Source organism: Bombus impatiens, unplaced genomic scaffold, assembly GCF_000188095.3.
Source record: "Bombus impatiens unplaced genomic scaffold, BIMP_2.2 scf_0127, whole genome shotgun sequence".
In the NCBI taxonomy this organism is placed as follows: Eukaryota; Metazoa; Arthropoda; class Insecta; order Hymenoptera; family Apidae; genus Bombus; species Bombus impatiens.
Window position 1 is genome coordinate 290920 of NT_176546.1, and position 13633 is coordinate 304552.

Consider the following 13633-nt stretch of genomic DNA (forward strand, 5'->3'; position numbering starts at 1 on the left):
AACAAATATATATCTTATATATATATATATATAATATTATATGTATATTAATTTTATGTTTCTATGTTATGTTATAATACTAACGGGAATATTTGAAACAAATTTCTAAATATTAGGATATGATTTTATTGTTATGTTTTTAAATGTTTAAAGTGCTCATCGTAAAAGCAAAAAAAAGGAATAAAAAGTACTTCATTATTTTTTGTTGCCGTCTAAGCGTTCTCAATTACACTTTACTCCTAAACAGCAAAGTTTAGTTACTCAGAATAATCTGCTCAATGCATTATACTTTAATCTAAGTAACTGAACTGATCCAAAACTGCCGAATTAATGTGCAACTTTCTTTTGCCAAACTTTTATGATTCTGTCTTTAATTACTGGACGTTATTAATAATAATTTTGTAAATTATGTTACATCATTAGTATGTACGAAATTTTACATATTCAAAATTTTTAGATTGAATATGTGTAGTACTACTTTATTAAAATACTAATTGCAATAACCATTAATAAATTCATTATTTAATTAAAATCAAAGAGGATTATATAAATGATAAAGGACAACCAATTTTACATTTTAAGAGCCATTATTATTTATTATTTGGTTATTGGTTATTATCTATACGTATTAATAATGGTAAAAGAAAGTCCAAATTTTTAATGCATTAAAATAAAATCTGACTGTACTGCCATAAATAATGTACATTTCTCAAGGACAAATTTCATTGATTGGTGGGGCTTGAGTCGCAACTCTGACAACTTCACTGACAGACTTTGTTTAAGGATATTTAATTTATATCCTGTATTCATTTTAACTTGTCCATTGCATTATAAATTTAATATTTGCATAGTAAATATTTTCCTATATAAATAGTTATATTGAATTTAGAATACTTGCTTGAATTTATATTCATAACAAAAGAAACGTCTATAATATATTTATAGAATAATCATACTTTCCTACAAATTTATCTAATGATAAAGCTATATGTGCATTATTATAAATTTAACGAATCCTTATGTTATGTATAGTGTTACAAAATCTCTATTTTCTTCACCTCAATAAACATAGTCTTTCAGCAGGAAGTTTGTCTTGAGTCACAACATTGCAAAGGGCAGAAATATAGAGTTATTAAGACGGATTTATTTTATTTATAAAACAAACAAAACGTTGGGATAAATCGTGCATAAATATATAGAAATAATAAGAATAATTATGATAGAAAAACGAATAATACAATGTTAATTTGATAGGTAATATATAAATGAATATATTTTGTAAATAACTTCTTGTAAAGATATATAAAAGCACCCTCATTGTACATATAGAAACTGTTTAAATTTTTATTACATTAGCGATAGTTCAAGTTGTGCAACATTGTCATATTATTAATTACTTTTTGTGATTGTGCACTGAGAACACTAGAAGCACCCTTTTGGCTCACTTAAAATATGCAAAAATGTGTATGCATACATATATATTGTATTATATATGTATGTATGTGATGTATATGAACTATTGTATATGAACAATTGTTTTTGTGAACAGATAATCTAGTTTTATATTGTATAAATGTAAATTATATAGTTGAGAGCTAGAATTTTTAAATGAGCCTGTGATAGCCATCATAGCATTTTTTATATTGAAAATCTGCATTTAGAATGTCACATTAGTAATGTATATTCGTTTGTTCCGTAATTCTACATACGTTCCGTTATGTATAAAGAAATGAAGAAAATATTATATTATGATTATTTTAACATTTCTGTTTTATATAAAGCTTTCCACAAAATTGTATTGTTTCATAAATGAATAAATCCTAATTTGAGTTAGAGTTATTCGAAGATTTTGAAAGATAAACTATTTTTCCCCAACAAAATTTCTTTATCTCTTTATTATTTTTAGGTTTCATGAAGAATCTTAAATAAAGTATTTTCTTCATATTCCTTATTGAAGCTTTGATGGCTATCGGGTAGTATATATTTAAAAAAATATTTCTGTCACATGAATGTTGAGTACTGAATTCAATAATATTTTAAATAGGAAAAATTTTAACAAACTTGCATTCAATGAACGATATCGTACTACTTTGAACAATGGTTTTGTTAAATTTTCTTCTATTTTTAATATTTAGTTAAATTATTTAGTTAGAACATTGCTTGTTTAACAAAATTTATTTCAATAGATCTTGAATCATATATTGTAAATAATAGCATGCTTATTTTACATGGTGGGAATTTATGCTGTATATAAAACATATAAAGAAATGAACATTTAAATTGCCTTTAATTTGATTCAGTCCTATATTGTAACGGAATCACGTATAATGTAAAATGTAAAGTATAGTAATTTAATAATACAATTTAAGAACCAGCAGGAAAAAAATAAATTGTAATTTCGATGTAAAATATTCTCTTGAAACTTAGGCAAATAAGTTAGGAATTATTATGTTACAATTTTATCATTGAATATTACATTTATATGATTGTATAGATTATAAAGAAAGTAAGCTTTGCGTGTAAATATAAATATTTTAAAAATAAGTAAATCTTTCGCATGTTTACATAATTAAGGAGCTTCTAAAGTTTGTCTGCCATATAATTACATATATAATATGTATGTATTATAATACAAATAATACTGATACACCAAAGATCATAAGTTGATTGTAATATGTAACAATTGTTGATATTCAACACATTTTTAAAAGATGGTGTATTTGTAACGCTCAATAAATAATTGGTGTTTATAGTGTGCTTCATAAACACATAATGTACCATCATTTTCATGCAGACTATAATAATTATACCAATTAAAATGTTCACTTTTGTGTGCTCATTTGTATGTATGTATAACGAATGCATTACAAGCTCCTTAATTTTGTTTGCAGTGCCACAAATATTCTATCATATATATATGAATATGCGTTTTAAAATCACCAACTCTAAGGTGAAACTTGATGACTTTAAACCTACTTTATGCAAAACGTTTGTATTTTTAGTATTTGGTTAATTGATATAAATAGCAGTAAAAGTAAATTGATAATAATTCAAGTGGATATATAGATATATAAATATAAATATATATATAAATAAAAAATTAGATACAATACTATATTTGTAGAAAACAATTGAGCACGTGAAAAGAAAATCGCGCTATGATTATGAGAAAAAATATTACAATTATATTATTACCTATTATTACACAAAGTGGATACACAATATAGTAATTTGCTAATTGTACCTTTTAATAATTACTGTAGACACATTGATGAAGGTTTTTTTCTTGTTATTAATTATTACCATAAACTTAAAAGATAATGAAAAATGTGTTATAAAAAGATGCAATTGCTTATTTTGTATCATACCCAGTTTCATGAATTACTTTGATATCTCACATACACATTTGTTAAATCAAAATGATTTTGTGAACATTTATAATACAGAAATACATTCTGTAGTTATACCAACATTTCTAGTTTTAATTTTACAATAATTATTTTGTGATAAAAAAGAAATAATATTTTACGAATATTTGCAAATATTTTCTGCAAAAATAAAATATCATAAAAGATTTAAGTTACTTTGTTTGCATACTTTTAGAATTATGATAATTATGAATATTTATCTTATGAAGTATACATTAAAATCACTATATAAATCTTTTCAGAAATATTTTTTATGGAAAGTTTTAAAATATAAAAGTAACAAATAATCTTTATTTTTTGTAAACTTATGAATTTAATGTAAATAATGCTAAATATTTACCTGTAACTATTTCTAGTTGCAAATTGAGTAAGAATTTGTGAGTTTCATGTAACTTCAATTTTGTTTATTAAAATTTTTATAAATATATTTATTTTAAAACAAAATTTTTTATCAGTGATATGTCGTAATTTCTAAATACATTTGTTAATATAATTACACGGGGTCATATCTCTTATATACAAACAATGACGTATTTGTGAGTAAGACTAATTATTCTTTTCAAGGGAATACTATAATTAGTGAAATATTATAGAAGTAATAACTAATATTTACAAAAATAAAAGTACTTAAAAGTTAAATTCACTTTCCATCAAGTTTGAAAATTTATTACATATAATTGGTTAAAATTGGTTCTAAAGATAGTTATAATAAGTTTTTCTTTTTCAATAACAAACAAAATCTTCCTTCATATTGCTTTTATCGAATACTATATAATATTTCAATGTTACCTATTTTTTTCATTCTTGTTAATTAATTCTAGAAACCTTTTTGTCATGAGTATTACTATGACCAGCTATGACCTCTTACGTTAATGTACAAGAATTAAATTATAGTATTAATTATTAATTTATATGTATACAATATAAAAAAAAGTATAATACATAAAAACTCATAAAAATTAAAAAATTGAATAATATCGAAAATACATATAACCGATAATAGTTTTTACAATATAAAAGTTTTCATATTTTTTAAATATGCATTGTGTTCGACGAATATCTCGTTGCGCTTTAAAGAAGAAAGTATTATAAACACATACCTAAAATATCTTTTATGTGCATTTATGTATGTGTATGATTGCAAAGTAAATTGACGTATACATATGCTATATGTATTTATATGCATGATATATATCAGTACATGACCCACGAAACTGTAACTACATATACATGTCAATTGATCACGTGGAATAGGATATATATTCACCTAGTATCCTAGCAAATAATAGTCATATATTTTATATTTTGGTAACTAAGTAATTTTAAAAAATGAGTATAGATAAAGAGGAAATAAAGAATAATTCAGAAACAAATGAATTCACTAAACCGAAAGAGAGAAGAAAGCGACAGGCGAATGAAAGTCGTATGGAAGTAAGTATTAAGGTTAAGTTCTAAAAATATAATTTTTTTATTTATTGCAATATTTAATTATTTTTACTTAGTATTTTTATATTTCTTTTTTTTTTGTATTATATGTTCTTTGTTAGGTCGAACTAATTAATGGTGCAGAAGAAAAAGAGAAGTCGCATATAACTTCAAAAAGGGCTAAAATTATTCAAGATGGTGAACAAAGAAAGGTGAAAAATTTAATTTTACTAATAATTGAACTTTATTAGTTAATTTGTGTGTACTATTATTAAAGCAAAATAAAATATTTTCAGATATCTGTACCTGCTCATAGGTATACCCCTTTAAAAGAAAATTGGATGAAAATATTTACACCCATTGTTGAACATTTACAATTACAAATAAGATTTAATTTGAAAACCCGAAATATAGAATTACGGACAGCTCCAGAAACTCCTGATATTGCTAATTTACAAAAAGGAGCTGATTTTGTAAAAGCATTTATTTATGGTTTTGATGTAGAAGATGCTTTGGCTTTGTTACGTTTAGACGGTTTATTTGTAGAAACATTTGAAATTCAAGATGTAAAGCCTTTGAAAGGTGACCATCTTTCTAGAGCAATTGGGAGATTAGCTGGAAAGGGTGGAAGAACAAAGTTTACAATAGAAAATGTAACAAAGACTAGAATTGTATTAGCAGATAGTAAAATTCATATACTCGGTTCTTTTCAAAACATTCAATTAGCAAGAAGAGCTATATGTAATTTAATCTTGGGTAGTCCGCCATCAAAGGTTTATGGACAACTCAGGAATGTAGCAAGTAGAGTTTCAGATCGGTTATAAAATAAATACTACAAGTTAGTATTAAATTAATAATTAATATTTACTGTATTTATATTAAACCTTTACAAAAATTTTGTGAAGGAAATTGTACACTTTATATAAGATTCTTTAAATAAAATTCAATACAAATTTTATACAGAAATATATGTAAAATTATTTATCTTAATAGATTTACAGAAATTAAAATTCACTTAAAGAAGTATTTGATATTTATATTTCCTGGGGACTTTATTAAGAACTAATCTACCATCATAACTCAATGATGCAAATGTCCAAGGGTCAGCAGATGACCATTCAACTGCATAAACGCTATCTTCATGTTCTTCATATCTACCAACAACCCCATCTTCAAGCCTAGAAATGATATATAATTTGGTTTTATATATTTTGATAATTTTAATTATGCCACATTTTAATTATCAATTATTACTTGTTTTTCTTGCAATTGTAATCATTTTGTGTACTATCATCTTCAGGAGTTACTATATGTCCAAAAGGTTCTGAAGATATTGATGCAATACTGCATAATATTACTCTTGAATCACTACTTGAAGTTAAAACTAATTGATCGTGAAAACGGTTGATTCGAACACTCCACACCCAATGTGAATGTTCCATACGGGACAATATAGGTTCTGTGGGTGACCGAATGTCCCAAAATTTCATATATCCATCATCTCCACATGTTGATAAAATATACTGACGATTCACGTTAAAATCTAAATCTCTAAATATAAGAGTAACATTACATTAAAATCTGTATTTAATAAAATTATAAAAATTATGAATAAAAATAAATAATCAAATTTTTATTTAATACCTAATTATTTGAGAATGAGCAGATAAAATCGTCCAGGATGTCTCAGCAGGATTTCTAAAGTCCCAACCACGAACATTATTTTCATTCAGTGTAACAAATTGATTGCAACCATTATGAGGATTCCACTTTCCATTTGTAAAACGTGGTTGACCTTTACTAGCTAAAGTGCCAGAAGTAGTAACCTAAATAAAGTAACAAATAAAAGATACATCTGTTGGTAAATAGCTTGGAAATCTATTTTTACCTGTGGGCCATTCTCAGCTAGATCCCACAATATAAATTTATTATCTACAACTGAAACAGCTTTCGTTGAATCCATAGGATGATAAGCAATGGTTTTAAGGTCTGTACCATATGGCGTAGTATCAATGTCTGCTAAGTTTTTAAGACTTTCAACATTATTTGTATATTCTTTTAGTTCTGGTAGTTTCCAAAGAGCTCCTTTCATCCGACAAGAACCATCATCTAAACAAAACATATTTTTTTAAAGTATAATTAAGATTTATCATTTTAATATCCAAAAAGGAAAAGTAGTTTGACTCATAATTACCATTTAAAGCATTATAACAAGTAATAAATATATTGGGCTCCGTAGGAGAAGCTTGTAAGGACCAAATTTCTCCGACAGGATGATGAAATATTTGAGTCTTTAAGCTGCCTGTTTCTTCATTAAGTTCTACCAAATGAACTTGATTGTTATTAAATTTCAATGATTGTGTTCCAACTAAAAATCTGACAATATCCGTTTCTGCTGTTTGAGCCGACAATGCTCTTGTCTATAAAGCAAAAAGTATTATGAATACCAATAGAAATAATGGTTAGTGCTTTAGATTAAATTATTATAAATCTTTATGAAAATGAATGATAAGATTTATGTTCTGTATATTTTATTTCAAATTATTATTGTCTGTAAAAATGTATGATTAAGAGAAGTATTTGTGAATGTTTGTAACTTAAGATTTTCCGTATTCTGAATTGCATACTTGGAATTCAAGGCCATATATTACAGGGTTATCATTTTCCATTTTTTAATTAAGTTTATATTTTACAGAAAATTAAAAAAATATGTTTTATTAACAAAGCTGTAACATAAACATATAATCTGTCAACAAAACTTGCAGCAACGACGCTAGAGATATGCGATATGCAACAAATCTATAGATGCGCTTATTTAAAAGCGAAGGTTGTGAAGTAAGTAATAAGTGATAACTAAAAGCTGCTAGAAGGCACTAGACTAGAAATAAATGTTATTAAATTTCGTTATTAAACATGCAACATTATGAGAGTAAAAAATTTTCCGATGATTCTACATACTCAATACTAACAAAAAAATAATTAAAAAATGTTCAAAATTATTTACCAATTTAATTATTATTCTATTATTTCGATGTATGTATATAACGATTCAATTTTGTAAATGTATCATGTATACGATGAAATATAATCGTGTGAAGAAATGTTCTAGATTGAAAGATTGATACTATTTAGATAGAATACGATAAAATATAATGTTTTTCACATTTAAGAAAATTTTTTTAATTAAACATTAGATTTTTATATTAAAATGGTGCATTTAGAATTGAATATGTATATAACGCAAACTTCGTGATAGAACGTAGGTGAGTATTATATATGAAAGAATCTTGTACGTAGATTTTTATAAAGAATTCTGTTTATTTATAATAGAAAATTGAAATGTAGTATATGTAATGTAATAATGTAATAAATGAAGATATAAAACAAAAGCATGCAAGAAGTAAAATTGAACAAACGCGCCAAAAGGTTGGAGCGTGTTGGCCATGATATACAGAGGCGCCACAAAATCATGACACAAAACTAGCAAACTCCGAGGATATCTATATGTTTCCGTTACCGCTGTCGTATCCCCACCACTCAGCAGCTCCTGCGTTGCTTTGCGTCGGCCGACGGGTAACCAGCCGTGGGGTCACCAGATAAATTATGTCAAACGGAGTAGTGTTACGAACGTGAACGATTATCGGGATTCGCTGTGCTCGCATACGAAAGTCGCAAAGTGCGCGCTCATATACGATTCAAGTGTGGTGCCGATGTAATTCCAGACTGGTTTGTCTCATAGACTTTTGTTAAATAAGTGATTAATTTTGAATGATCGTGCACAAACGTGTGCATTTGTATTGTCTCTTCGTATAAATGCACGTATCTGCTTTTATTTCTTTGAAAAAATCATGCTGACCCGGCAACATCAACTGTAAGTAATCGTTTGTCGCATTATTTCTACTTTCTTTCAATTGACACTCTCATAGTTCAACACGCACTTTGAGTATTATTATGATAAAACAGCGAGATGTGTGTATTTTTTTTCTTCTGGCAAAACTACTCGTATCACGTTACCAGATTTAGGTGAAAGTAAAATTGAAAAATAAAGATATTGTTTTTGGCAGTGTTTGCTGTTGATTCTACGAAAAGTCAGATTTAATAGTTCCAGCGTTTTCATGGCTTTTTTATTCACGCGATTCGAAGTTTGCTAGTTTTAAGATTACGGTTTTTGTTATCGTTTCTTTTCTTCAAGTGAATGATTTTAGTCTAATTGAAACTTGAAACGATGAAAAGAATACTGTGGTCTGATGACAAGAATAATGTGGGTATATATGTAATATTGCAAAGTTTACTTTCATGGAAATTATTTCGTACTTTTGGAGCAAAAATAATTAAGCAAGTACAATGTAAAATTGGTAAATATATATATTTATTTTGTACTTTACAAAGATTTTCTGACAGAAAATTGATATTTATGCGTATTGTCGAATTGCACAAAACTTGTTGCATTAATAATAGTTGCTGTAATGCTTGATACATATACTTCTATTCTATACAAAAATACGTGATATTATACATACAATGAAAGGAATAATCATTAAAACTTTTAGACTTTCATTTCTGTAAACATCACTCTGTAACTTTATTACGTATTTGTTATGATTTCTGTATTTATTGCGTATTTATTATAACTTCCGTACTTATTACGTATTTATTATGATTTCTGTATTTATTACCGTATTTGTTTAAAGTATTATACTATTTATATCGTTCTTAGAGGTCTATTTTTAGAATATAAATATGCGTTTCCGCGAATGATATGAACATCGAAAAAATTTCTGAAACTTTTCTATTAGTTTTAGAATTTTGTCTTTATGTCTTTTGTGTCAAAAGAGGAAATAAAAATTGCAGAATATCGTTAACACAGAAAGTAAAACAAGAATATAAGAAATCTTAGGTAGAATCGTTCAAAAAAGTTGCACTTTTTGCTCAGTAATTGCTTAACAGTAGAAGAAAGAGTTGGTCAGTGTTGTGAATGTTTAAATATATTATTGAATAAGTTAAATACATTGTTACAGTGTTTTGTGAGTTAATCTTACAACAGTTATTATAGTAGGTAAATTCTACAGTGAATATAGTAAACTGTAGACTGTGACATAAGTGATTATATATTAGCATTGCAAACTTTTATGATACTATAATAATACATAACACTGCTTTGCTACAGTATTATATTATAGTGATATATAGCCTGATGTATAGTACATACTATATTTACACATTGCAGTTACTACGCTTCATTATACACATAGTAAAACACAGTAGAAATCATAGAAAACTACAAAAAGATGAAAAGGGTACAGTATAGATAGTTTTTTAATGATCATGTAACACTCAATTTACTATGCAATCATATCTTACTTCGGTATAGTAAGCCATAACAATCCTTTGAATGACTATACCAGGTTACTACTATATTTACTACGTACTATATTTACATATTGCAGTTACAGTACTCCATTATGTACATAATAAACCATGGTCATTTGAACGATAAAATTGTACTAGAAGATTATTACTACGTACTATATTTACATATCACAGCTGCTATATTTCACTATATGTCTAGTAAAACACAATTACGACGGAAAAATTTAAAGATATACTACTATGAAAAAGCATTATACATACGTATAATGTTTCCCGTTATAACATCTGATCTACTATGATACTATATCTTACATCGATACAGTATAAATCATAATTTGAATGATAAAATCATATCAGAAGATTACTGTACAATTCTCACCCGCTACATTCACCGATCTTATTACGACTAGCATCCAACGATTAAACGTACTCAAATCTTCGAACAGCTGGTTCATCGTCTCCATATTTATTCTAGTGAGGCGATCGAAAATTTTCATTGAAAGAATGCTTGATCGTGATCGAGCAAACGATCGTTAAACTCGCACGTCCATCGAGGAACTTCTTGCATCTTTAAAGTCGACTGTCCGATTGCCGGCGCGTATTCTTCGGTCGCTTGAAAAGCAAGAGAGAGGAAGACGAAGAGGAGGAGGAGAAAGAAGAAGAAAAAGAAGAGGAGCAACGGCATCGTCGCGCGTTACGTCGTTCGACCGTTCAGTGCGTGAAAACGAACTGCTATCCGGCTCGCCGGCAGCCACCGTCGGTTTTCTCTCGTTCGAGAGCGTCCGCAGACCGTTTGGACTCGGTCTCTCGGGTTAATTGATCGGTTGGGATGTTTTCGTCCTCTTGGTCGACCTCGTTGCCGCCGCGTCGGTCAGCTCGATGCCGACATGGCAGTCCGCTTCCACGTGAGATCGATCACTCGAGACTCGAGACGCACTGGCGGCAAGCGCCATGCACACTATGTATTGTGTATATACCATCGCGTAAGTGTTTGACCGTATATCAGTTGTTCAACAGATGACATCCTGTAGCCTGGGCGCGAACAAACGCTTCGTTTCTTCTCCCCTTGAAAAAGACGGTCGCTCGTTCCTCCTCTTTTTTGCGCTCCTCTCTTCTCTCAGATCGAAAATGATTCGCGGTCGCATCTCGACAACTGCGACTGTGTACCAGTTTCCGGAACTGCCACCGTGACGTCGTTTTCGTGGTACATTTCAAGGGCAACCACGAAGGCGCTTGGGAGCCTTGAAAATGTCGTTCGAACACGATTCTAGACTTTGAGCCAGCCGAAAGATGCTTTCTGGCGTATTTGGACTACGAGGATTTAGAGGAGTTATCGAGTACATACTTGAGCGAATGTCATACGATATATGAATATATGAGCAGTTTATTTGCCAGATCGATTAACTTCACGAAACAAAGTGTAGAGAAAATTGATGAAATTATGTAAGGCAAACATCAATCAAGTGCTTTGGCATTAAAATTTCAAAAAATTCAGGATATGGGGTTAACCACTTTGAAAGGCTCGTATAAAAGTTGATATTATTTGATTTGTGTATGTTTCAACTTTACTGCGTTCTTTGGATCATTCTTGATTCAGTCATGTTTTACTTTTGTTGAGAAATTTCTCATGTTCGAAGGAAAAACGAAAGGATCATTGTTGATATGTATGTATAACTTCGCGTTTCAATTTGATGTCAAAGTTTTTTTCTAAATATTATGTTCTTCTGCCTGTTGAAATTAGGGCTAGGCGAGAACATGAAATTCAGGAACCTTAACCACTTAACCTACAACTACGGGCATAGCCCGTAGTACGATGATCGGGCCAAACGTAAATATTACGGGTTTTGAGGTAGGTATTCTTGCTTTTTAGTAGAATATATCTAGGTATTAATTAGAATAGGTTTCATGTATATTGCTACTTCATAGGGAAATGAATTTTGTAAATTTTATTTCTTGCAAACGGTTCTTTACTTTGCTCTTTGAATACCATTCTTGTGAATGGAGTTTTGAAACTTGGGACAAAGTTATGTCGTTTGAACAAAGTTCTGATACGTGAGATTTTCATCGAAACTAGATAGAGAACATATCTTCGTGTAGAAGGAAACGATGCAGGATTGCTAAATATATATCATGTGAATTCAAGACTGTATAATTATACAAAATTATTTGTTTCTACTATTTATTATCAAAGAAAACCGATTTAAAGCTGAAACAAATCGTAATTCTTGTAATAAAACCTAAAAGTTAAACGATTGTCAATTACAATTTACATAAAAAAACTAGTATTACAATTCTTTTCTTAAAAAGAAAGATCTTTTTTGTTTCAATCGTCAATCGAACCATAATCAATTTAAAAGGCTGATTTTAAGACGAAAAACTTTCTGCAATCAACCAAATTCACACACAGAGGAAACTAACGTAGAAGAAACTAATCCGTATTGCTGAATAACCAAATTCGTGAACGCTGACGAACAACGCGCCGAAGCGTTATTTTTTCTCGCGTTTTAACGGAGAAGCGGGTATATAACAACGACGAACCGTACACCTCAAGTTTCGTTTTAATCAATACTGTCGCATGGTCGCGTGCAGAAAATTCTTTCGCTTATCGCGGCCCGTACGAGTCGGTAGAACGCCGAAGTGCAGTTAACGCAGCAAAAAGTGCATTTACTTTCCAACTAAGCACACAACCCACCTATCACCTCTTTCTCTTTCTCTTCTTTTCTTTCTTCTTTCCTTTTCCGCCTAGAGCCTGGATGATAGTCACGAACTTGTTAGATAAAAAATTATTTCTTTTCTGCCGGGTTAGACCGTGTTATCTCCCTTCTCTCGTGTCGTTTATCTTCCGCATGGCGCGATATCACAATGATATAACGCAACTCTGTAGTAGCATTCGACCGATGTTTCTATTCTTTCTTCCTCCTGTTTCTCTTTTGAAATTTTTTGTCTTTCATTTTTTTTCCTATTTAACTTTGGTTCGATGAGTAACGTATTTATGAACAACTTATTTATTCATTCGCGATTAAGCCGGTTAAAACGTGACTGATAGGCTGAACGGAAGCGATATATTTCGCCCGATAATGGGAGGAATGCGGGCGTTTTATGGGTATTCAGATATGTAAGATAAGGGTAGGTTTGATGAACTGTGCGGAAAGTGTAATGAATCTGGAGCGTGATAAGTTGTCAGGTAGAGCAGGATAGATTTTTGATAAAAGGTTTTTTATAACGTATACGATTGTCGTCGCGTGAAATTAGACAATACATAGATATGTTTACCGATGAATGATACGTCTGTAGATATAATGTACGGTAGGGGAATGATACTGTTGATAATAACGAAACAAGGGCTGGGTACTTTTGTTGTTTGTACGTATTACACAAAAGTGAAAATGAAACATTTTATCGGCAATGAA

At 29.3% G+C, this 13633-nt stretch overlaps 3 protein-coding genes across 7 annotated transcripts in view; 2 read left to right on the forward strand and 1 right to left on the reverse strand.

The window, feature by feature from the left end:
* The first annotated feature begins 4639 nt into the window (after window positions 1-4639).
* Window positions 4640-5819, forward strand: LOC100747041 (RNA-binding protein pno1). Its single transcript, XM_003486573.4, has 3 exons — window positions 4640-4859; window positions 4976-5065; window positions 5150-5819. Exons 1-3 carry the CDS (start codon window positions 4758-4760, stop codon window positions 5675-5677), a joined length of 720 nt encoding a protein of 239 aa, XP_003486621.1. The 5' UTR covers window positions 4640-4757; the 3' UTR covers window positions 5678-5819.
* Window positions 5820-5832: 13 nt separating this feature from the next.
* On the reverse strand, window positions 5833-7680 carry LOC100747156 (EARP-interacting protein homolog). The gene is made up of 6 exons (XM_003486574.4): window positions 7481-7680; window positions 7048-7273; window positions 6742-6962; window positions 6498-6679; window positions 6108-6404; window positions 5833-6031 (listed from the first exon to the last, which is right to left on the reverse strand). The coding sequence occupies exons 1-6, from the start codon at window positions 7520-7522 to the stop codon at window positions 5869-5871; spliced, it is 1131 nt and encodes a 376-aa protein (XP_003486622.1). The 5' UTR covers window positions 7523-7680; the 3' UTR covers window positions 5833-5868.
* Window positions 7681-8406: 726 nt separating this feature from the next.
* The window catches only part of LOC100747277, a 50262-nt gene continuing 45035 nt past the window's right edge, over window positions 8407-13633 (forward strand). For 4 of the 5 annotated variants that reach the window (XM_012381096.3, XM_024365001.2, XM_033318824.1 and 1 more), the window contains exon 1: window positions 8408-8724. The gene's annotated coding sequence lies outside the window, so the exon portion shown is untranslated. Of the gene's footprint in view, window positions 8725-13633 lie in introns of all 5 variants that reach the window. The other variant, XM_024364998.2, reaches the window with a different exon arrangement.